The 25,697-nt window shown below is 43.3% G+C and overlaps 1 protein-coding gene and 1 long non-coding RNA gene across 7 annotated transcripts; one reads left to right on the top strand and one right to left on the bottom strand.

The window, feature by feature from the left end:
- Window positions 1-699: 699 nt before the first annotated feature.
- On the bottom strand, window positions 700-25,690 carry septin5a (septin 5a). Of its 5 annotated transcripts, XM_061817482.1 has the most exons (12): window positions 22,948-25,690; window positions 22,765-22,778; window positions 9,773-9,863; window positions 7,366-7,452; window positions 5,810-5,933; window positions 5,597-5,731; window positions 5,391-5,508; window positions 5,218-5,319; window positions 3,685-3,781; window positions 3,458-3,593; window positions 1,823-1,925; window positions 703-1,552 (listed from the first exon to the last, which is right to left on the bottom strand). In XM_061817482.1, the coding sequence occupies exons 1-12, from the start codon at window positions 22,991-22,993 to the stop codon at window positions 1,493-1,495; spliced, it is 1,113 nt and encodes a 370-aa protein (XP_061673466.1). In that variant the 5' UTR covers window positions 22,994-25,690; the 3' UTR covers window positions 703-1,492. The 5 variants fall into 5 exon arrangements, with proteins under 5 accessions (XP_061673463.1, XP_061673464.1, XP_061673466.1 ...); XM_061817479.1 differs by lacking the exons at window positions 22,765-22,778; window positions 22,948-25,690 and adding an exon at window positions 11,853-12,305 and having other exon boundaries at window positions 700-1,552; XM_061817480.1 differs by lacking the exons at window positions 22,765-22,778; window positions 22,948-25,690 and adding an exon at window positions 12,796-13,135 and having other exon boundaries at window positions 702-1,552.
- LOC133499450 (uncharacterized) lies at window positions 16,482-22,936 on the top strand. Of its 2 annotated transcripts, none has more exons than XR_009794660.1 (3): window positions 16,482-16,551; window positions 18,192-18,298; window positions 22,743-22,936. It is a non-coding gene; the product is annotated as an uncharacterized LOC133499450 (long non-coding RNA). The 2 variants fall into 2 exon arrangements; XR_009794659.1 differs by lacking the exon at window positions 22,743-22,936 and adding an exon at window positions 19,190-20,166.
- Window positions 25,691-25,697: the final 7 nt, after the last annotated feature.

Genomic DNA, 25,697 nt, shown 5'->3' with positions numbered 1-25,697 from the left:
CACAGAGTACACTCCTAGTCATTATTTTACGAACCAAACAGGTCAAATGTCAACATTGGTATTCAATGGCAAAAGCAAAAAAAAAAAAAAAAAAAATTACACAACAATAAAAAACAGTATCCGGACAAGCGCTTTAGTGAAATTTTACAGTCCTTGTAAAGGTGGAAAATGGCACAGGCATACACAGGCAAAAATTTCATTTTCAGCAAATGACATCTTCAGCAGCATTTTACTGATTTTAAAATGCAACTTAAAAATAATATTACCGATACTCCAAGTATTAACATCATAGCCAAACAAACTAAAGTAGCATAGTAGGGCTGAGTGTTCATCAAAAACAAGAGTGGTTTTATTCCTACAAAATATATTCAGTGCAGTACTACGTATATTATTGTCAGCCACTGTAACATTATGCATGGTTTTAAAAAAAAAAAAAAAAAATATATATATATATATATATATATATATATATTATATATATATATATTTTATTTTTCACCCATGCAAGCGCTTCAGAACATGCTCCACACAGAAAGGCCTATGCCAAGATTCAAGATTCATACACATAAAAAGCTAAAATAATATATATTGTGCCAGGATCAAGGAAGAATGGCTGCCGGAGATAAAAGAATCGGAAGATATACCAGGGGCCCTGTGACAGCCGGAAAGGACGAATGACGTTTTGCCAGGAATCATTTCCAGAATGACGAAAACAAGTTTATTATTTGTCATGTCGGACAGAAGGAAGATGTATTTTTCCTACATTTGCACTCATTCACACTCGGCTCTTCTTCGCGGGCACAATCCCCCCCCCAAAAAACCCTGAAGCATCAACTACAGCATTTGTTTTCCATAAAAGCAAAAAAAAAAAAATAATAAAATAAAGGTCACAAAAACATTTGACACAAACCAAAAACAAAAATGTCAGCTGTGAAGCAGTCAAGTAGACACAAGTAGCGGCAGCATGCTTACGTGAGCATCCTGTCATCAAAATTACTGTATTATTGTTATTACTACGTGCGTTCACAGTTAATAATTGACATCTGGCAACAAAAAAATTGCAGTTTTAAATCAGCGAGCCATTGTCTAAAAAAAAAAAAAGCTGCTCTACATCTGAAATAAATAATGCATTCATCATTATCGTCACTTTTTTTTTCAAATTTAAATAAACAATAAGCAATTGTGCAAAGAGACTTAATGACACAAACACACGCTCGCACGCGCTGAATAGAAAAACATCATTCGAATCGTTTGCTGCCACACGAAACCCTGACAAAATCTCCCAAGGAGTTTAGCACTCTATTTATAAATTAGGTACACTTGATTAAAGATTTAAATTAGGCTTTTATATTGTTAAACTGGGATCAAACAAGCATTCAGGCATACAAGCGATACAAAAAAAAAGCACCAAATAGAAGAAACATAAATGTACAAGCCAGTCAACAACCAAACAAAATCCGTGTTGTGTTGCGTTCAATGACCCGTGTCATTGCTAGTCTTTCTCGTGCATCTGCTGCTGCATTTTAGTCAGCATCTCCTGCATCCTCTTCAGCTGCTCACACACACAAGAAGAAGAAGAAGAAGAAGAAGGTTTCAGTGTATGAAAGTCATAACTTAAAATTATTGTTAGGGTTTCAAAACAATTTTTACCCATATATATATATATTATATATATATATATAAAAGGAATTTTCCTGCAGAACAAGAATTGTTTATATATATATATATATATATATATATATATATATAAACAATTCTGCAGGAAAATTCCTTTTTGTGCCTCACGCATTCTTGGCAATAAAATCTCATCTTGTCATCTTACCTCCTCATCTTTCATTTTGATCAGTTTTTCAGTGTCCGCATCCGGCGTGGACAGCGGCAGGATGGGAATGGGACTCTCCATGCGATTGTCCTGTGCCAGTTTGCTGGGAGAAAGCGGACACAAAAAGGTGAAGCGAAAGTTTCGCCACTGAGGTCAACCAGCGTCAGCAGTTACGTGATGCGTTAGTGTGTTCGTACAAATCACGCACGCTTGGGTGAGCATGCTTGTGATGAGTGACTCTTCGGTTACATAACACCTGAGACCTTGCGCCACCCGTTCCAACCTGACTTTCTTCAATTCCTGACCACATAAACCATTGCTCCGGACTGTTGACCCCAAGTACTAAAAATCCTCTGCTGTCTCTCCTCCCGGTAGTCTCACTCCTCCCCCTCCACCCCTCGTATTCATGCACATATATTATATCTTATTCAGATAATCTCCCTTTGCATAACATCCCTCCACCTTTCTAACTTCCCATACCTGCCCCCTGCTTTCCTCACAGGATGGTGAGATTTTTCAGCCTATCCACCATCACCGCAATCAGGAGGGGCCTCAGCGTTGATCCCTGATGCACTCCCACTTTCACTTTAAAGGGTAAATCCACTGGATTGCATTAACAATGTAGGTCATGTAATATGTACTCTATTTTGACAACGTGATGTTAAATCCTTCCTCACTTAATAGTGTTTTGAGAAGATTTTTATCGACAACTAGGAATTTTCAGGGGCGCTGCCATTCTCGCGAGTCACATGACCTACGTGCGCGAATGTGACGTGTTACGTCCCGCGACAAAGGCTCTTTTTCATGGGACACCATTTATGCCCAGCGCTGATTTCTAGGGTTTATCCTCATCTGATGAAGAAATAGCAGTATCGGTTGATCGGGAAGACGGGGGGAATACTTCCATAAACAGCCGTGAGCGGCGCAGTCGTGAGCTCGCTCCCCCGATCCCCGGAGCTGTGCCGCTCACGGTTGAGTCTGGAAGTAGTCCTCCGTCTTCCCGATCAAACGATACTGCAATTTCTTCATCAGATGAGGATGAATCCGAGAAATCAGCGCTGGGCATAACTGGTGTCCCATGTAATCGAGCGTTTGGAGGAGCACGGTACACGTCACATCCGCGCACGTAGGTCATGCGATTCGCAAAAATGGAAGCGGCCCTGAAAATTCATAATTGTTGATAAAAACCTTTTCAAAACACTATTAAATTAAACTAAACTAAATGAGAGAGGTTTTAACATCAGATTGTCAAAATAGAGTACTTATTGCATGACCTATTGGATACATTGCTAATGCAAACCAGTGGATTCCCCCTTTAAAGTGAAAGTGGGAGTGCATCAGGGATCAATGTTGAGGCCCCTCCTGATTGCGGTGGTGGTGGACAGGCTCAAAAATCTCTGTGCATCATGATATGAGGAAAGCAGGGGGCGGGTGTGGGAACAGTTAGAAAAGTGAAGGCGTGCTATGCAAAGGAGAGGAATGAAGATTATCTCTATTATATGTTAATGCGAATCAGTGGATTTCCCCTTTAAAATCATCTGTCACACCTACATCACACCTCACCACGGTTCTGCTACCCTCATATATGTCCTGTAACGTACTTCTCTGCCAGATGCATCAACGCAGTGACCGTACCTCGTCATCTCCTGTATACACTGCGCCCTGTAGTTCTCATAGTGGACGTCGCAGGTGACGTCTTTGAGGTCGTGCATGTGCGAGCGGATCAGCATGTTCCTCAGCTTCACAAAGTCACAGTGGGATTGGTTTTCCACTGCGCGCGGCACAAACGTGTCACATCAGTTGTTCTGCTTCTTTAGAGAGATGTTTCCAAAAAAAAGAAAAAAAAAAAAAAAGGTCAGTACCTTCGACAATTCCCCAGGGGTACAGTCGCCCTCGCACTCGCTGCCCTCTGGCTTCCACCACCGTGTTACTGCCGATCACAGCGAACGGGGTGCACTCCTGCACACACGTACACACAGACACACATTTCCACATACGTGTTTGGGGGGGGAGCTACGTTGCGATGAGTGAAGTGAGGCTGTTGGTGTCAAATTCAAGGCCCGGGGGTCGGTTCCGGCCCGCCACATGATTTTATGCGGCTCGCGAAGGCAAATCGTGTGTGTCAACTTCCTTGGTTCTTGTGAAAATCTGGACCAAAATTTCAAGTTGTCATATATCATAAATGATAACTTAAATGATAAATATAAGCAGGCGGAAGGGTGGCCTCACAGTTCTGAGTTCCCGGATTCGATCGGGCCCCGCCTGTGTGAAGTTTGTATGTTCTCCCCCGTGGCTGTGTGGGTTTTCTCCGGGGACTCCGGTTTCCTCCCACATCCCAAAAACATGCAACATTAATTGGACGCTCTAAATTGCCCCTAGGTGTGATTGTGTTTGTCTCAATCTGCCCTGGGATTGGCTGGCAACCAGTTCAGGGTGTACCCCGCCTCCTGCCCGTTGACAGCTGGGATAGGCTCCAGCACGCTCCGTGACCCTCGTGAGGATAAGCGGCTAAGAAAATGAATGGATGGATGGAAATATAAGCATTTTTGTGTGACCAAACATGAACAGAGCCTTGATTTCTGATTCCACAAGGAGTTCATAAATTTTGTGTGGAATTAAGATGAGGTGATCATTATGAGGAGATTTTTATGGGCATAACGGCCCCAAGTGGGGAAACCATAACTTCAATGCGGCCCACGACAAAAATGACTTTGAGACCCCTGCCGTAAGGGTTCTGAATCGACTAATTGGTTCAAGGCCTTGGGAAAAACAGTTGCACGTGGCGTCTATCTGTGGCATTCAATTTCATTAAATGGACTCAGTTTATCAGGTGCATTGTTTAAAATTTAAACGAACAATGTACAGTATCGGATCAGTCAATGTACCGTAATTTCTCGAGTATAATGCGTCCTGAAGTATAATGCACACCCTCAAAGTTGATCTAAAAAAAAATAGATAAAATAAAAATCAGGAAAACCTTTCTACCAATGTACAACACGCACCACCAATTTGCCGCTATCCATATGCTCAGATTATTAGGAATGATCTGTATTTATATTTTGTTAGGTTTGTACTTGTATTGTTTTTCAAAAAACTGTCTGTAAAACAATCATTAATAATAATGTGCACGTGCTGATGTAGCGGGAATATATTCTCGGGACAGGCCACAGGACACGCTTGTCCTGGTCCTTGGAATTGTCAGAACAACATTTTCGAGAAATTACGGTTTGTTACCCAGCGGGCATCCGTTGCCCGTTGTGATCCCCGACGGGACAAAACGATAATGACAACGACTGAAAATCAACCCCATAATTCATTTTTGAGGTTGTTTTCCAATCCGCGCGTCGGAATTAAGAAAAACAGGCTGCGTAGGAAGTGAAGAAGTCTACGCTCACCTTCAGCTCTTTGTCTAGTTGCTTGAACTCTTCGTCCTCGTCTGAGTCGCACTCGGGGAACTGATAGACTTTGATGCCGAACTTGTCAATTTCTTCTCGTATCTGCAACGCACGCGCCCTCCACTCAGAATGAGCGTTAAGCACGCCGACGACGCGTACGCTTTTGCACTCACTCGGTCCTTCAGCTTCTTGATTTCAGTGGGAGTGAGGCAGTCGGCTTTGGCGATGAGCGGGATGATGTTCACCTTCTCGTGCAGAGCTTTCATGAACTCAACGTCCACCGGACGCAACCTGAGCCAAGACGTGAACATCGGCTTCTGGTTCGGTATAATTCTTTTAGCATGGATGCGTGTGTGTGTGCGCGCTCTTATGTCATTACCCGTGACCGAATGGAGGGATGAAGTAAAGGCAGCAGTGGACGCGGTTGTCCTGGATGTTCTTCCGATTGAGGCCGCTTTCGTCTCGGAAGTACTGCTCAAATTGTTGATCGATGTAGTCCGTGATGGGCTTCCAACTACACACGCAAACACACACACGTCAACGTGGCGTTCACCGCTTCAGGAGCCCCCAAACCGAAGCAATGTCAGCCGACCACTCATTGTTGTTGACGGCGTCCCCGAAGCCCGGCGTGTCGACGATGGTGAGCTTGAGCTTGACGCCTTTTTCCTCGATGTCCACGGTGTGCTTGATGATCTCCACCGTCTGGTTGATGCGCTCTGGCGGTCGCCATGACGACGCAGAAAAAGTGAGCGTCAGAACAGAGATGAGGAGACTTGAGGTGTAGTTAGATTTAATCAATTATTTGATCAATCATCCATCCATCCATCCATCTTCTTAGCCGCTTATCCTCATAAGGGTCGCGGGGAGTGCTGGAGCCTAAGACAGCTGTCAACGGGGAGGAGGCGGGGTACAGCCTGAACTGGTTGCCAGCCAATCGCATCGAGACATACAGCCACACTCACAATCACACCGAGGGGCAATTTAGAGTGTCCAATTAATCCATCCATCCATTTTCTTAGCCGTTTATCCTCACAAGGGTCGCGGGGAGTACTGGAGCCTATTTCAGCTGTCAACGGGCAGGAGGCGGGGTACAGCCTGAACTGGTTCCCAGCCAATCGCAGGGCACATAGAGACAAGCAGCTGCACTCACAATCACACCTACGGGCAATTTGAAGTGTTTTCCAATTAATGTTGCACATTTTTTGAATGTGGGAGGAAACCGGAGTGCCTGGAGAAAACCCACGCAGGCATGGGGAGAACATGAAAACTCCACACAGTCGGGTCCGGGATCGAACCTGGGACCTCAGAACTGTGAAGCCAACGCTTTACCAGCTGGGCCACTGTGCCGCCTATATATCCCATTATTTGAAATTTTATCATTTAGTGGTAAAGTGTTGGCCTCACAGTTCTGAGGTCCCAGGTTCGATCCCGGACCCGTCTGTGTGGAGTTTTCATGTTCTCCCCGTGCTTGCGTGGGCTTTTTCCGGGCACTCCGGGTTTCCTCCCATATCCCCAAACCATGCAACATTAATTGGACAACACTTCAAATTGCCCGTAGGTGTGATTGTGAGTGCGGCTGTTTGTCTCCATGTGCCCTGCGATTTGCTGGCAACCAGTTCAGGCTGTACCCCGCCTCCTGCCCGAAGATATCTCAGATAGGCTCCAGCACTCCCCGCGACCCTTGTGAGGATAAGCGACTAAGAAAATGGTTAGATGGATGGTAATCGTGAGAACATGAGCTTGTATCTAATAAAGTGGCTTTTAGGTGTAAGTTATTACTGCACTGCAGTCTTCCAAACTCACCCCAAGGAACAGATATAAAACCACGTCCAAATATAATATAATAATTGTATGAAATAACACAAAAGAGCCTAAAACCTCCATTTTACTGAAACGGGCCGAAATTGAAAGGAGACACTCATAAATGTGGGATGTCTTAAAATCGATAAGGCTACGCGAGACTGCCGTATGGATCGTGAACGTGCGCCACTGAGGAAAGTTAGGTTGAGAAAGCAGATGAGAGGTTAGCCTGCGGCCGCGTGACACGAGAAAAGTAGAAAAGAAAGTCATTTCTATAAATAGCCGAGCTCCGAGCGCATCCATCACGCGGTCGGCGCCGAGAGCGCAGCCGATCATTCCGAGGCTCACCTTCAGCGTTCAGCAGCTTCCGGTCTTTGTAGAGGTCGGTGAGGAACAAGCTGTTGACCAGAGTGGACTTGCCCATGCCCGACTCGCCTGATTGGTCAACAGTAAGAAAAAAATCAAAACAAAAACAAAAAACAAATGGTGCCTTTCATGAGGACAGTAAACAGAAGGCACGTTTGTCTTTTACACACTACAGAAATGGAGCTGGAGCACAAATTCACATTTTACAATGTTTAGTGTTATAATGTACTTGTTTAAAGTCCCACTGACATCCCTATATGTAAAATAGATATTGTTATGAAAAATACATATACTATGCTTCACTTAAATGCCTACACGAAAAAATAAATATGAGCGGAGATCGTGTCATTCATGCGCAAAGTTGCGGAAGTCTCACTTGGCATCCCAGTGGCGGCCATATTGCCCGCAATGTCATTTACAGCTGTCACACTTTGACAGTCGCCATTGACAAGACGCTGTGGGAGACGGACAACGGAGATTTTCGGATTTTTCCGACGCTCCTTTTCGAAGAGAAGAACATCTCACACTCGAGTGAAGTGACCGGGGCAATATTACCCTATCGTTTCGAGCCATATTTAGATGATATGCGGACCACAAACAACAGACTCCCTGACAGTATGTATGACAGTAAGCAGCGTACTTGGGAGGACGCATGCACAACCAAACCACTTCCCCGCCCCATCCCCCTCCATCATCCCCCCCAAACGATTATTTTTTTAATAACTCTATACCCACCTACCTGTCATTTGGAACCCACGAAGCTCTCGTCCTTTTGCCCCCGTGCAATCCATTTTTCACGACAAATGGGGTCTTTTTGAAAAGTATGAAGAGTGAATCCATCCTCCCCGGTGTTCGGACTAGGGATCGCAAAAAAACGCTTACTTTCATAATCGGTTTTAAGCGAACACATGTAGCAAAAAAAACGACTAACCCGTTTTAAAATCGGTACCATTGTGGTGTTTACATAATTCACCAGCGGGACCTCGAGTTGGGTTGCGGGGTTCCGCACGGACTGTTTTTGTTGTTCCGGAGTGACGAGTTCACAGAGTTCCCGCCGTTATGCGAGTAGTGTTTTGATGTCTGCCGATAAAACAAGTTTTGTTCCTGTGTCCGACACTCCGCCTCCGACCGACTACTTTACTCCGGCGCTACACCATCGATCGTTAATTTGCTCCGCTGTAATCGGGTAGTTTGTGTACAATATTGACAAACAAGCTTGTTGAATGTGGCTTTCAACAACGCACTCGTGTAAGTTAAATTTGCGTTCTTTTTTTTTTTGTAAAAAATGTTTTAATGTTAACATTCTTGAAAAAAGTGGAAATGATATTGAAAAAATAGCACAATGTGGAATACCGGAACCGGAAGTAATTATTGGAAATTTTAACCGATTTCGAAAGTCCGATTACGGTTTCGGTTTTAAACAATTGAAAACCGGTTATAACCGATTAATTGTAACCGTTTGCGATCCCTAGTTCGGACAATATCCAGCAATACAACGAGCCGGCATTTTGGCTAACAGGACGGAACAAAGAGCTGCATTCCAGCAGGTAAAACTAGTATAAACACACGAGACCGCCCGAGTGCGCTGCTGCTGTTAACATCACTTCCTGCTTCTTCTCCAAAACAAATCCCTCGAGAGGATGTTCACGCCGGGAGTGACAAAAAGCCATATACGTCAAAATCACGTTTTGTGGTGAAAAAAAAACAGATGGGTCCATTCCGGCTGCTTTTTTTTTTTTTTTTTTTTTTGCTAAAAGCATACTAAAAATCATACTTTTGGTGTCAGTGGAACTTTAAGCGTGCCTATAAATAAAAATAGAAACGTTCATATATTTCTGTACCGCAACAAACAAAAAAAAAAAAGGGAAATTCACATTATACTGATTCATTACTACCACATGAGAGAATACTTTTGAGAAGGTCCTTTCCTATACATTTCTTATATTTAATTTTTTTATTTATTTATTTTTAGGTAATATTTTAATTCCTGTGAGATGTTGGATTTTGGGCTTTTTGTGGACTGTAAGCAATAATCGCTAAAATATTTAAAAACCACAAAATATTTCTAATGTGTAGCGTATCTACACTATATCATATGCAACCTTTTGACTTGAACTATTGAAATAAATTGTATTTTTATAATACTGTCATGCACCTGTGTGCCTCGTACATGGGAGGTATTTCTGCTAAATGAACCAAAATATGAAGTTTAACCCAAATCGTTACAGTATTGGATTACTGCGGATTATGCGGGTGTACTGAATGAAGCGTCCAGTGAGTGCACTTAATGAGGATTATTTTTATACAGTATTCAACGTAAATCATTAATTTGGAGAAAAAAAGAAGATTGTGGTGATTTCTTGAGAATCGGCGGCGATGTGGAGCAGACCTGCCACCATGAGGGTGAAATCGAAGCCTTTCTTCACCGACTTCCTGTGGACTTGGTTGGGAAGCGTGGCGAAGCCCACGTACTGCTTCTCCTGGGAAAGACAAAACACACACACACGCTTTGTATAGGAAATACACGTAAAATAGAAATAAATTTGATTTAGTACAGCCACCAAGCAAAAGAATGAAGGCAACCAGTGTTTTTGTCGAGTGCTGCCGCGTAGAACGTTATCCGAGGAGTTGGATAAACTCATATTTCCGGCTAGGGGAATTTATTTTCACCATTTCCGTCATCATGCTGTCCGCTGTACCCGAAATGGAAACCAGCGCAAGCCGGGCAGTCGCAAAAGTGGACTCGAGGGGGCTGGACTGTTGTCTTTTGCAAAGGCAAAACGTCTTCTTTAATTCAAATAATAAGCGTGGCGTTTTCCTAAAATGCTGACGCCCTTTCGTGTCATACCTGAAAAAATTTTTTTTTTAAAAAGTTCAAAACAAGCCAGCGCATGGTGCCTTTTGGGAATATGGACATAGTTGTTCCGAAAGCCCAGGTCTCAAACCCAAGGCCCGGGGTCCAGATCCGACCCGCCGCATGATTCCATGTGGCCCGCTAAGGCAAATAATGTGTGTCGACTTCCATGATTTTGTTCAAATATGTACCATCCTTCCATCCATTTTCTTTGCCGCTTATCCTCACGAGGGCCGCCGGGAGTGTCGGAGCCTATCCCAGCGGTCAACGGGCAGGAGGCGGGGTACACCCTGGAATGGTTGCCAGCCAATCACAGGGCACATGGAGACAAACAGCTGCATCCACAATCCCACCTACGGGCAATTTAGAGTGTCCAATTGCCGGTGGGAGGAAACCAGAGTGCCCGGAGGAAACCCACGCAGGCACGGGGGAGAACGTACAAACTTCACACAGGCGGGGCCCGACCGAATCCGGGAACTCAGAACTGTGAGGCAAACGCTTTACCAGCTGAGTCACCGTGCCTCAAATATGTACGAAATTTGAAATTGTCATCTCACAAATGATAACGTTGAAATATCGCAAGCATTTTTGTGTCACCAAACATCAACAGCAGTTACCCTTGATTTTTCTGATTCCAAAAATTACTTCATAAATTCTGTATGCAAATATGACGAGGTTATGGCCCCCTGAGGGAAATTGTATCGACGATGTGCCCGGCGACAAAAATGAAAATGCCCTAATTGAATGTCCTTTCATTTTGAGATGAAAATGAACTGCTCATTCGAAGAAGCTGTTCTCATTTGTTTTGCCACGACATTCCATTCCATTCCATTAGCCTGCCTTCTTCCCCCCGCCCGCAATCTCATCTTACATCGTCCTCTACGAGCAACGAAGTCGCCAGTTCAACCGCTCAGAGATCCACAAAGGAACACAAACTCGCTCTGCCACCACACTAGAATTCTTTGAACTGCATTTAACAGTCCAACCGCATCAGCGAACCGTGCGCTAAAATAGAAAGATGACATTATCCCCGCAAGCGACCGAAGACAAGTTTCCACTGGACTACGTCCGAAGCGTAGACATACAAACATAGAGCAGCTCGAATCTGTTCGGCAAGTGGCGTAAATGACGTAACCGACATCTCAACAGCAGGCACTTTATTCATCGAGGCGTCCGTTTTCTATAGCGCTTGTCCTCGGCAAAGTTGGAGTCTCTCCAGGCAAACTTGGAGACGGCGTACACGCCGGGCCTTTTGCCAGTCCATCGCACTTTCATCTTACGTAATCCAGCGTGAACGAGCAGATCGGTGAAAACAAAACAAAAAAAAAAAACAAGGAGGAAACTCTCAAGAGAAGCAAAACAGAATTGAATCGGTTGTTAGGAGGTAAAGAAGCGCAGTGGTCTCTGGGTTGTCTTTCCTGCACTCCCTGGCGTAACATCACCACTTCAGTTTTCGTGTAGATTTACATAAATTCACACTGGCGGGGGGTTGGCTGCATGTAGAACAGCAGAGGACATTCACATGCGCACAGACGCCGCATTGACCAGAACCCGAAGAACTCCCACTCGCGGCAAGCCGCTGTGCAAACACACAGTTGGGTGTTCTTGTACAGACCTCGTCATTGACTTTGGCGTCCGGAGAAGTCAGCGAATGAAGTAACGCAACGTGATTCCTCGGAGATTCTGCCAAACAAGTGAGCGCTTGTGACAGCTTCCTGTTAAGAATTGGCCAGCAGAGGGTGCTGTGGTGAAAAAAAGACTCCGGGACACAAATCAAATGGCTGCCCCCTCCCAGATTTGAGACTCTAAATGGGCAAACCGTGTACTTCGCTAAAATAGCGGTTAGCATAACTGCCTCCCGAGTGGTAGAACTGGGTTTGATTCCCAGCCAACGCAGCCTTTTCTGTGATTCCCTCAACTGCAGTATCAGATTACATCTGCCACGGTGAGAATTGTGCAATGTTTTGCCTTTAGTTAGCTGTGTTATGCCCAAACAATCTCCCAAAAAAATGAAGGTGTGCCAAATGGACCATTTGGTGGTGCGGTTTTGGAAAACGGTGCAAATGAAGGACTTTGAGATCATGTTTCGCCTCTTACGATCAATGAAGGTGTGGCACAGTAAAGCTTGTGGCAGTTAGCATATTTTTTAGCATGCAGATTAGCACCACCTCCATGATTAATAGGGAAAGGGCCCCAAGGACCCTCAACAATAACTCCTGACGGTCATAAAAATGTCGAATATCACTCGTAAATGAGATGTAGATATTTTGTTTATCTAGCGTGCTACTCCAGCTAAATGATATTTCAATACAATGTGAATCAAAATGTATAATCACCAAGAAAAGACGTTTAAAAATGGACATTTGAGTGTAATAATAATAATAATAATGATGGTAACATTTATATGCCTTTTGCAATGGACCTGTGATAGAAATTTCCCAGTATGAGGGCTCTTGAGAGAGATTTTTCCACTTTTCCGATATGTATCCTAAGCAGATGGTGCCTTACCATTTTCTTTCTGCATAAAAACATCTCAGAATCCATCTTTTTTTTTTTACCTTCTGTCTTGCCGTTCTCACTCGCGGGCACAGGAGCCGTTCCACTAGTTTCTCCTGCAGCATGATGGCATCCATGCTACAAACGCACCGAAGCTGCAAGAAGAATCCGACGGGATCCGCGCGGGAAGGTCCCGGGGCACAACGGAACCAGCCGATCTTTCCGTCCTCTACACTCCTTTTCCCCCACTGCGCTCGGTCCGCCCTTGTCCTGACAGGTACGCAGGAATCCACATCGCACCGAGGAAGACAGAAAGCCAGGCGAAGCGCCGCCGGTGGTTGCAATTTGTGGGAGGGACCCAGGGCAAGGCCTGAAAGACGTTCATTCATCTGCCGTGTGCCCCCCACCCCACCCCATCCTCCCTCCCTCCCTCATCGGAAAGAGTCTCGACTTCCCTGAGCTCGGCGTGAAAAAGCCTCAGAGTGGCAACCTGTCGGTGCAGGAACAGGAACAGGAGCAAAAGCAGCCCTTGTACAAACTCGTACAAAATGACCTGGCAGAAAAACAAAAACACGTCCGCATTTCAGACGCGATTCCAAACAAAGGTGGCAAAAGTACTCCTACTCTTTACCAAAATACACTGCTGCCTTGAGCCTGACAGGATTTTTTTTTTTTTTTTGCTTTGACCTGCGAGCAAAAAAATTAATACGTGACCGCCGTACGTGGCAGTGAATTCCACACCAATCACTTCACAGCAAGCAGGAATTTTTGGTACATGGGAAACAATTTAAGTCTACTGCCAAACAAAACATCAAACCAAGAGAATTACACACCGCGTATGGAGAACAACCGCATACCTCTGCCTTCGAAAAGTTCACTGAACTCGATGCTAACGAACTATAAAACCGCAAAGATGGGCTAACGAATAGCATCACTGTGCCAATGTTATTATTCTATTATACATAATAATACGCTCTATATATATCCTTATTTCTTCATCTGTCTGTCGTTGGCTAAGTCACACACACCGGACGGAAGTGTAATGAATTCACCCTGATGCGCAAACTGTTTAAACCTTTCCTGATGCAACAGGTTTAATATAATCGAAAATTTTAAGTCCAGAGTATCATTTTCTGAAAATATCAGATTTTTCTCGCTGCAAAATTTTTTGGGGTCCAGAGAGGGCTAAATCTATACGTTGTATTTGATTATGTTACTGCTGTATGTTTATTTTTCTAAAGCACTTTATCACTGTGATATTTTTCTGATTTACAAGAAATATTACAAAAATTAACATTTTTTGGGGGGGAGGCTGGAGGTACCGTCTTACATTTATTTTTACAAAAAATAGATTGATAAGAGTTGAAGTTCAAATTCATACTTAATAGTCAATGTAAAAAGTAGAAAGTCCTAACCGTGGTTTAAATACAAAAGGTAAAAAGTACAAATCAATATTCACTGTTAGTTTGATACGATATGTGTTGTGATAACTTGACACAGTTAAAAAAAAAAAATCTCTGCACATAGAACATCTTTTAGTAACTTAGTTCAGCCTTGCTAGCATTGGTGGGACGTGTTATCGCAACTTTGCTAACATTGCTAACTAACTGAGTAACAAAGGATGCTAAAAATTGGGGGAAAAAAAACACCTGGTATTGAATGTGTGTGTGTGTTTTTTTTTTTTTTTTAGATTGGATGGGAACTTTTGAAGCCCAGAAACCGCATAAATCTACATAAATTTAATTGTGCATTGCCCACAATTTCTTTTTTCCAGCCGACAACATCTCGCCTTAAAAAAATACTTGCAGTGCGGAACCAAACGGGGGAACACCCCGAACGCACTCCGGTTGTTCATCGTTCTGTAGACGCAGCCTTGAAGTTGCCCGACCGCTTTCCATAACGCAGAAACTCCAAAATATCTTTTGAATCTATGGATTTAAAGGGGCCGGATTTCGCGGAGGATCGGGGCGATTGCTTCCAGATGGGACAGTGTCGCATGTGTGTGTGGGTGGGTGTTGGCCCCGGGTGTGTCCGTGGCGCATTTGATGTGGGCAGCGTCCTTCAAATTAAAAAAAAAAAAAAAAAAAAGTTGATCTTATTCTTTCCCAGCAAGCAAGAGACACGCCCTGTCAGGATGTGACGTTGAACAGTTCGACTCACCAACAGTAGAAGGAGACGTTTTTGTTTTGTTTTTGCCTGGTTATCATTTTTGCTCCAGCACCCCTGGATTGGTCGCCAGTCAACCACAGGGCACACACAGACAAAACAAGGTCACATCAACACAGACGGCCTATTTAGAGAAGAAACTTCCATCCATTCATTGTCCAATCCACTTATCCTCACAAAAGTCACGGGAGAGCCAGAGTCTATCCCAGCTAGCTTTGGGCGAAAGGCAGACTACACACCGAACTGGTCGCTGTCCATCGCAGAGCGCAGATATCGACACAATCAATGGGCAGGAATCGATCCCACGCTGCCCACACCAAAGTCAGACGTGTGTACCACTACACCACCGGTGACTTTTAGAGAATAACATTTAAACAAATTACATCAAACCCCAAATCTCAAATCAATGGAGCAGATGTCCAAACCACTAGCACACCGTACTGCCAGAGCATCTGCTTATTCCATAATAAATAGAAAGAAAAATATATAGATCACTTGTCTTCATTGGGGTCAGGGGTGAGGTTACGCTACATTAATTTTTTTTTGCAAAAAGTACCAGTCCCAACAGAAGGGTGCAAAATAAATGTGTAAAAGTGTTCCAGTGTCTTAAAATAATATTAAAGGTAATTTACAGAAGAAAAACGTATGCTTCGTTTTGAAAACAAAACAAAACAAACAAACAAAAAAAAAACACTTTAAAAAGCACTGGCAAAGGGTTATGATTCCTATTCCGTAGTGGCTTCAAATCACGGATGAGGACTTTATTCCAACATTTGTGAATTAAATGCAGATGAAACAAGAGTTTGACAATAAAGATAATTCACATCTTCAATTTCCCTCCTTACCGCGATTTGCTGCTTAATTCGGTCCATTTTTCAAGAGGCCCGCGCAAGCAAACATTTGTTTTGAAGGGTCTTAAATGATTAGCGGATTATCAAAAGGGTCGCGTATTAGTGAACTCTTGTGCAGAACGGAAATGACTTGGCTCTTTTGCCACATTTAAATAAAAGTCTCACTGGAGCGTTAAAACAGCTCAACGGGCGGCCATCAAGTCGTTCTTCTCTCGCATTCAAAAGTTGCAGGAAGCAACGATGACAATCAAGCCCAGCGGTGAGCGCCAATCCAAACAAATACACGCAGGCCAACACGGAACCCCTTTCAAAAAATCAGAGAGAAAACCTTCCCTCTTGCAGTCCCAGAACAAAACAGACCAGTGCAACAAAGTCCGAAATTCTCCCAAATTCCCCAAAAGTACAGTATTCAAATTACAACTGACAACAGTGCCCCCACACGGCGTTTTGATGTACTGCCAAATCCTTCATCTCGTCATTTTATTGCAACGATACAGTCGTGATTTTGGGAATAAATTCCTAATTTCATTCAATAGAGTTGTGATTTCTCATTTTCTAATTTCTCTATTAAATGGATTAAAACTGGAGTATGCGACCAAACGTTTGCTTGTACCACGGATGAAAAACGGAACTAACCGGAAGTCAGTTTGGCTAAAGCCGACGTGCGCCGAACACTGATCTAAAAAAAAAAAAAAAAAAAAGACTGGAAAACTAAAGTCGCCATCCGCCATCTTGATACTCCCAAAACAACCATGGCGACCTGTGCAGCCAGTTTCGTGGTTGTGAGAAAACATTCCACAGGTAAATTAGAAAGATTTACTTTGACACTGTTAAAGTGTGTTTGTAAAGATTTTTTATATATATTTTCTGATGACTTTAATTCACTTGAACAAAGTTTTATTTCCGGTTGTTGCTGTCCACTGTTCACTCTCTGCTTCACCATTAGAGGCCGACGGTTTTTCGTGAAAAAGCGATGTAAATATTTTCCCAAACTTCATCAGTGGATCAGCAAGAAAACACATTTTCTGTGAAATTTTTGACGAATTTCAGAATACAGAACTCTGCAAATTGAATTTGATTTTCAAGTCTGACGAAAGAAGTTTTAATTTTGTCTGAAATAGGACGTCGCAGAGACAACAAATGAACAATGCGTTTAGCGTGTATTTCCCCATTGCGAGTCCTTATTTCCAAAAATATATCTAACTGACTGACTTAAAATTGAATGTTTTATGACAAAAAAATCCTTACTTTTTTGTTATGATGATAGTGCTTCACAGCATATTTTGGCAAAAGTTAACATGGCCCCTAGGTAAATATGCAAGCTTTCTTGGTCATCACCGTGTCTTTCCTTTGCACTTACCCTTTTTTTTGGCCTACCAAGTGGAATTAAAAATCCTTCACGTTACCAGAACTGAAAAAATGTCAAGCTCACGCGAGCAATTTTAATTCTGCATGCCAAATTTTGAGAAAAACCGCGGCATAATCCAACACGTTTAGAGAGTACCAAGACGGCGGCCAACTGGCTTCAACCAATCGACATACCGCTCGATGTGTATGCGCTATCCAGTCTTTTTTTTTAGGTCAGTGGTGCGACCCTCTGAGTGGAATTTTTTTTTACCTTCCTTTACGCCAGCATGTAAAAAAATGTCAGCATTTTGGATGGATCATGCCCGCAAGCCTCACGAGGAAAAGCGGGAAACTTGTTTTTGTGCTGTGTCGTTGGCCGCTACGATTGCCCGGTTGAGCGAAAGGGATCATTTCAATTTGGCCTAGAATGGCAGCCCGCATTGACACTGCCAAAAACATCGGACTGTGAAAGCAATACAAATAGCAGATTTCTGACTCCTGACAAAATACAGCGTCGACCCAAAATTATATTTAAAGTTGTGATGATCATGACGTGATAATCTCTGCGGTTTGTTGAATTTACAAGGCGGCTCAGACATTTCCACCGAGCTGTAATCCGAATCTTATCGTGCGTTGCTCACTTTGGATTTGGGACGAAGGCGTCGGGAAATGTGGGTCAGCCTCAGGCGAACTCCCCCAAAGCTTTTTTAGGACAGTCGTGACAGAAAGATGGAAAAAGAAAATGCTTGCAGAAGGAGGAGAAACCAAACAGACCTGAAATTATGCAAATTTGACTTTTGGACAGCTTGTACACGCATGAAGAGCTCAAATGCAATAGCAATAGCAGACATCTTTTTTCATCATTTTTTTTGGGGGGTGAATTCAAAATGTGTGTGTGTTTTTTTTTTTTTTTTAAATAAGTTCTATTTTCCAGGTTAGGGTATTCAAAGTAAATATAAATTGAAGTGTTTTCACATTAGTAGGAAACTACATGCGTACCGAAGAAAAATAAATAATAACAAAGTGTACTCGAACACCCTTGAAGCAATCTCGGTTCCTCGGTACTTAAGTTTAACTTGAAATGTGTTTCTCAGCCCACTATCTGATCAGCTAGGCTGGGTGAAGATCCAGAGACGCTTTCAAAAGCTGGCCGGACACATGCAAAATAAGCCGCTTCCGGAATGGGTGTCAGAGTAGAAGGGTAAGCATAGCTGCATGGTCTTTACAGGGGCACTTGCTTTTATATCCCATCCACCCAGCCATCCATCCATTTTCTTTGCCGCTTATCCTCACGAGGGTCGTGGGGAGGGCTGGAGCCTATCCCAGCTGTCGACGGGCAGGAGGCAGGGTATACCCTGAAGTGGTCGCCAGCCAATCGCAGGGCACATAGAGACAAAAAGCCGCACTCACAATCACACCTTCGGGCAATTTAGAGTGTCCAATTAGAGTTGCATGTTTTTGGGATGTGGGAGGAAACCGGAGTGCCCAAAGAAAACCCACGTAGGCACGGGGAGTACATGCAAACTCCACACACGCGGGGCTGGGATCGAACCCGGGTACCAGCTGGGCTACTGTGCCGCCTATATATCCCATTTTATTTTAAATTTGAAATTTTATCATTTAGTTCATTTATTCATTATCATTTTATATTTTATTTTTATTTATTATCCTATTTTATATCGTTTTAATACAGTAGCAGCCCTTGTAGACAGCGCATGTCAGTTTGTATCAATCGCAATTGTCCATTACTGCCACCTACAGGAATGGAGTGGAACTCTTTTCATCCCCAACATCATCAATTTATCAATGAACTCGATTCGATGTTTTGGTTTATTTGACCTTGGCGTGGATCCACAAACATTCTAAAGTGGACTGAACTGGAACTGGTTAGGTCTCGAAATCTTTGATTGCATTTCAATCTCCACTTAGGCAGGAAAACCAAGTGGACATCTGTTATGATAGCAACAATAGAATACTTGATTTGCTGCTTATGAATTATGAATCGTTACAGACAACAAATACGTCACTCTCTCTGGAATAATCAATCTATCACTCATGTTATCCATCCATCTCCATCCATCCATTACCCAAGCCACTTATCCGAACAAGGGTCGCGGGAGAGCCGGAGCCCAACCCAGCTCGCATCGGGCGAAAGACGGACTACACCCTGAACTGGTCGCCAGTCAGTTGCAGGGCAGATATCGACACCGTCAACTGAGCGGGAATCGATCCCACGCTGCCCGCACCAAAGTCAGGCGTGTGTACCACGACACCATCACTGACCCTGTACCCCTAATATGTGTTAAAATATTGCGAAATATACCATATATTGTAAAATAACAATAACAATGATGCATATTAAACGTTTTTAATCAAGAGCCCACAAAGCTATAACGTTTAAAATATAAAAATTTTGGAAATGGTATTTCACAAGCCCACGGGTACTTTATAAAAATACATTTTAACCGGCGATAGAAAGAGCCCAGTGAGTATTCGCCCCCTCGCAACCACACAGGGGTCGTCGACGGGGTCACCAACGTGGCGTCCATTCTTTCACGTCAGAGAGGGGGAAAAAAAACCACCAACTCACTGTTGCCTGGCAACATTTTATCCCAACACAAGTGAAGTGATGGCAACATCCACCAAACGCGAGTGCCGCTCGTTACGTTGAACGCACCCCAGCAAGGGGGTGACGACGTGTTACGTGGGCGTGAGACCACCGAGACAGAAAAACGTGAAAATCCTCAAAAAGTAAAATACTGGGCAATCCAAAGATTCAAATACTGCACAACAGTCCGAATTGGATTTGGTGCTTGCAGCCATTACTCTAATCCTCGTTTTCCAGCAACATTAATGAGCTTGCGTGTGTGTGTGTGTGTGTGCGAGCGGGTGGGTGGGTGTTTGTGTGTGTGTGCGTGAGTTGCAACCACGTGACCACAAAAAAATGATTTGCGGCTGAACTGGATTTGATCCAACTGTGAATTTCTGTGAAAGCGAAAAGCTGTCTGGGTTGCTGATCTGTCAGGAAGGGGGATTGCAGGGGGGTAGGGAGGGGGGGGTCATAGTTCAATCAGGAGACCATACGGCCCCCCGCAACAAACGACAGGATGGAAACTGACACCTGGACTCAGAAGATACTGATGGATCAAGGAAATTGATTGCTCAATATGGAACGGCAATCATTTTCCCGTTTCAATCAGCGGCCCATCAAGAATGAAGCGGATTTGTGTATTAACGTGTCGTTAAATAGTTAATAGCATCTGGACCTTACGTCAGCCTTTTCAGCCGCCTAATAATCCCATAATCATTTGTACATTCAGGCGCATGATTATGAGCATTGTGATAATAATAATAAGCAATACTGCACTTTTCCGGGTGTTGCAGCTTTGGGTGAGGAAAAAAATGTGCGATGAGGGCACCCTTTCAAACTGTAATAATAAACGTGTTGTTAAACAAAATGGATTCCTGAAACCGTCGCTCAAAACTGAATATTATCATATCTGTCAATGTATGATCAGATTGCGTAGATTTAACGGATCTTGTTGTACAACCCGGACACGTAGGGGAGAGAAAAAGTACATTTTAATTTGATTCAATTGCATACAGTATATGATAATAAAAGGTTCCCTACTAACTTTTTCTTGTATTTGGGATGTAATATTGGGCCTATGGTGACTTTTTGAACATGTGAAATATGAATTAAAATCATCCACGTATTCCTGAATTCTAAATATTTTCTGACATTTCATTGAAATAAGGTCCTTCAAATTTCTTCAAGTTTATCTACATCACTCGTGAAGATCTCCGGGTCTTCTACACGGAGGCAGCCAATCAGAGGAAAGGGGTGGTCCGAACCAAATATGGACAAAGTGGATACAAAAGTGGTTCAAACAGAAGTAGCTGTCAGAGGGGACTTTTCTGGACTTCAGAATGACAAAAATGTTATTTACACTTTTATATCCATTCCTTGATAGACAGTCACACTATGGAAATCTAAATTCAGAGGGCCGTTATGACTGTGAAATCATAAAAATCTCTGACCACCTAATCATATTTACACATGGAATTTATGAAGTAGTGTTGGAATCATGAATCAAAAGAAGGGATTTTCAACTATTGTTGATGTTTGGAAACACAAAAATGCTTGCAATATTTCAATATTGTCATTTGGGATATGACAATAGGAAATGTTGGCGCAGATTTGAGCAAAAATCGTGGAAGTTGTTACACATGATTTGCCTCCGCGGGCCACAAAAAAAAAAAATCATGTGGCGGGCCAGATCTGGCCCCCGAGCCTCGCGTTTGACACCTGTGCTCTACATTGTCCCTAGGTGTGATTGTGAGTGCGGATGTTTGTCTCTGTGTGCCGTGCAATTGGCCGGCAACCAGTTCAGGGTGTACCCTGTCTCCGGCCTGATGACGGCTGGGATTGGATGCAGCACTCCCGTGCCCCTAGTGAGGATAAGCAGCTCAGGAAATGGATGAAATTTCGAGTCTTCAACTAACCTACCGATCACGTTTTTGGTTTACTTGGAGAAAATCAACATGAGCACAGTGAGAACATTCAAACTCCACAGAGGGTGGCTGGATTTGAACCCGGGTCCTCACAACTGTGAGGCTTATGTGCCCACGAGTCGCCCACTGTACAATATAATCCATCCGTTCATTTTCTTTTGCCACTTATCCTCACGAGGGTCGCGGGGAGTGCTGCATCCAATCCCAGCCGTCATCAGGCCGGAGGCGGGGTACACCCTGAACTGGTCGCCAGCCAATCGCAGGGCACACAGAGAATAACATCCGCACTCACAATCACACCTCGGGACAATGTAGAGCACAGGTATCAAACGTGAGGCTCGGGGGCCAGATCTGTCCCGCCACATGATTTGCTGCACTCACAATCACACCTAAGGGCAATTTAGAGTTTCCAATTAATGTTGCGTGTTTTTGGAATGTGTGAGGAAACCCACGCAGGCACGGGGACAACATGCAAACTCCACACAGGCGGGTCCGGGATTGAACCCGGGTCCTCAGAACTGTGAGGCCAAAGCGTTTACCAGCTGATCCACCGTGCCGCCCTGTACAATACAATCCACTAAAAATAAATCACTTTTCTATTCTGCTAATCCTATAAAAGGCAGACTCCACCCTGGACTGGTCGCCGGTCAACCAAAAGGCACATACAAGTCAATATTACCAACGCTGTATTTTATCATATTCCATGACTTAGTCTTTGACTTGACCCGAAATGATTATAATGATAATTATTGGTCCGGCAATTTTAATCACTGTGGAATATTATGGATGAAGTACTCAGCGCATGGCAGAGAAAGGACCTGGGGGTGGGGGAGGAGAGGTGAGGGTGGGGTGGGGGTCCGGGGTCAACACAGCCCCTCATATTTAATGCGGTGTGACAGATGGGTTTCTATTTGCAATGGGAATAAAACGGGGTGTCGAAAAACAGGATCAGAAAAGAGGACGGCCATCAAGGATTCTGCTCCACTTCTACAAATGAAATCCAGCCCACCGCTATCAACACCCCCCCGCCCCCGCCCCACATCCTCCAGTGCCCTTCACAAGGAAAATCATCATCAGAAATATGATGACATTTGTTTTGTTTGTTTTTTTTCAAAAATGAATAAAACCAGGACGATAAATGATGCGCCTTACCTCGGCGGTGTCCTCTACGGGCCACGGCAGACGCGAAGGATCCGAGGATGGAGGAGGAGGAGGAGCAGGTGCAAGGATGCGCAGCGACGCCCAGAACAAAACACATCCACAAAACGCTCATTTTCATCTTTAAAAATCAAAAACGCGTCCCAAACGAGAGAAGCGGCGCAACGTGGAGCTCACCCGTCTTGACCGGAATCCGGCTCTTGTATCGGATGCTGGCCGTCATGTCCACCGCTCGAGTAGATGCGCCCGGCTCGGATGCCGCACACACGCACGCACGGAGCAGGCGAGGGAGCGAGAGAGAGAAGGAAGGGACCAAAAAAAAAAAGAAAGAAAGAGGCCGAGCAGGTCCGGATCCAAGCCGCGCCCATTGCAAAGCCTCAGCCAACCGGGTGCAAGCCGGAAGTGGAGCGAAAGACGACGTTTTCTTTCGCTACTCAAGATAAAAAGAGACTGGCTAGCGCCTACACATCGAGCGGTATGTCGATTGGTTGAAGCCAGTTGGCCGCCATCTTGGTACTCCCAATATGTGTTGAGCACTTGGCTTACAGGTTGGATTGTGGTGGGGCTTTTCCTCAAAATTTGGCATGTAGAATTACAACTGGTCGTGTGAGTTTGACATTTTTTTCAGTTCTGGTAACATGAAGGATTATTAATTCGACTTGGTAAGCAAAAAAAAAAAAGGTTCATTGCAAAGCAAAGACATAACACCGTGACTACCAAGAAACCTCACATATTAATAACTTTTCTCAAAATACACTGTGAAGCACTATCATCATAGATATATTTAGGGAAATAAGGACTCGCAATGGGAAAATACATGCTAAACGCATTGTTCGTTTGTTGTCTCTGCGCCGTCCCATTTCAGACAGAAAATGTAAACTTCTTTCCTCGCATTTGAAAATCAAAATTCAATTTGCAGTTCTGTATTTTGAAATTTGTCGAAAAAATTTCACAGGAAATGTGCTTTCTTGCTTATCCACTGATTAAGTTTGGGAAAATATTCACATCGCTTTTTTTCAGCCAATAAAATTTAAGCGGAGAGTGAACAGTGAAGAAAAAAAAAAGTAAACAAAACTTTGTTCAAGTGAATTAAGCTCATCTGAAAATAAAAAAAAACCTTGACAAACAAACTTTAACAGTGTCAAAGTAAATCTTTCTAACTTACCTGTGGAATGTTTTCTCACAGCCACGAAACTGACGATTAACACACTTAATCGCTGTCACTGCACAGGTCGGCATGGTTGCTTTGGGAGTATCAAGATGGCAGATGGCGACTTCAGTTTTGGTGGCCAATGAACCATCCAGTCTTTTCTTTTCTTTTTTTAGATTAGTGGTCAAGATGTTGGAACAGTTTTGAGCACACGAAACACAACAAATACAAAACAAAAAACACACGTTCTTCCCTTGAAAAAGCGCAAATGTACTTTAATAAAGTAACAATCATACGAATACGCATTCAACACTAGATTTATTGTGTACAATTGTGTCAACATGCTTTCATCTTTAGTTTAAGGTCCATTTTTATCGTGAGATGTGCGTCACATTTTATCTGTTGGTATCTTTTATTAACTGTAGACTTCGTACTTGGTTCGGCATTGAGGATAAGCGGTTTGCAAAATGGATGAGTGGGTGTTTTTTCTTTTTTGTAAATCTCAGATGACAAACAGTGAGGCACTGACACCAGTCAGATTTGTACACTTGAAGTATGAGCCGCAGAAATCCATTAAATTAGCAGCCCTGAAATAATAATTTGGTGAACTGGTATTTTTTTAACCTGCAATAGAGCTCGTCCACCTCCGTCATAAAATCACACGACGTTTGTTTACGTCGCCATATTGCCAGTCAAACAAAGCATTGTTCAATGCTAAGTCGCTTGTAGACGACACGGAAATATGTCTTATAGCACGACGGCCAGAGTCTTGTCCGATACGTTAGACATGTAGAAGGTGATCATAAATGAAGATACGTGGAAAAATGAGAGACACTTGGCATCGGGGACCCGTATTTAATGCTGAAGTCGATGTTTTCGCTGATAAGAAATTGGACTGTTAATTCGCTTCCGCTTGTCTTGGACAACTGGCTCTACACGTGGATCTGGTGAATAAGTCCTCGATATTCACACGGAAGAGTTTGAAAGCGTAGAAGAGTCTGGACGCATACAAATACTTTGTTGCTGGATCCGTTCTCAATCAGGAATAAATCCCACCGAGTAACGGTTTTGACGGCTCGTGAACGCAGAAGCGTTCGGCCACACATTAACCGTTGCCGGAATCCATCGATCGTTTCAGCTAATATTCAATACGTGTAAGAGCCTAAATATAGTTTCTGTTCTTCAAATATTTTCAGTCAGAATAATTAGTGAAATAATTTCAGTAAGTTTTAATTATGTGATTATTATGTTTTAATTATGTGATATATTAATTATGTGAATTGGTAATTGTTTATTATATTATTATCATTATATGTATGCTGTGGATGACGAGTATAATGCATTCTGTGATAGAATTAGGATTTGAGGTTTGCTACATAGTTGATGCGTTGTGATGACGTATTGAACCAGAAGAACGAAGGTTAGACGAAAAAAGACGGACAGTGGAAATATGCCCGGAGGGGTGAAATAGTTTTTTGACCGTAATTATGAATATCATTAACATCCATCATCATCCGCAATGCTCATTTTCTTTGTATTTTTGTTCATTGACCTGGATTTCCTGTTCCCATGCGATGTGGAAACAATTTTATTGACTTTATTTTTACAGTTTGAATTTGAGTAGACAGTTTTCTTTCACCAAACCAAACTGCGTCATGGATTACTTTTGTTTCCTCTTTTTTGGTGCAAGTAAAGAAGGAATGATGCGTCAAGATTAGCCCGTTTTGGAAACTACCATACACACCGATATTTAAATAAACGACCCCTGGTTTTACAC

The sequence above is a fragment of the Syngnathoides biaculeatus genome, chromosome 4 (assembly GCF_019802595.1).
Source record: "Syngnathoides biaculeatus isolate LvHL_M chromosome 4, ASM1980259v1, whole genome shotgun sequence".
NCBI classification, from domain to species: Eukaryota; Metazoa; Chordata; class Actinopteri; order Syngnathiformes; family Syngnathidae; genus Syngnathoides; species Syngnathoides biaculeatus.
Note: the sequence above shows the minus strand (reverse complement) of the source record. Positions and strands in the feature narration are given on the sequence as shown.

Excerpts from the sequence above, each read along its gene's own strand:
- septin5a (XM_061817480.1), bottom strand. The coding sequence starts at position 13,122 with ATGAATGAACGTCTTTCAGGCCTTGCCCTGGGTCCCTCCCACAAATTG. Across the intron at positions 5,509-5,596 it reads ATCCCTCCATTCGGTCACGG|GTTGCGTCCGGTGGACGTTG; the intron begins GTAATGACATAA and ends GTCTTGGCTCAG. Across the intron at positions 3,594-3,684 it reads CCCCTGGGGAATTGTCGAAG|TGGAAAACCAATCCCACTGT; the intron begins GTACTGACCTTT and ends TGCCGCGCGCAG.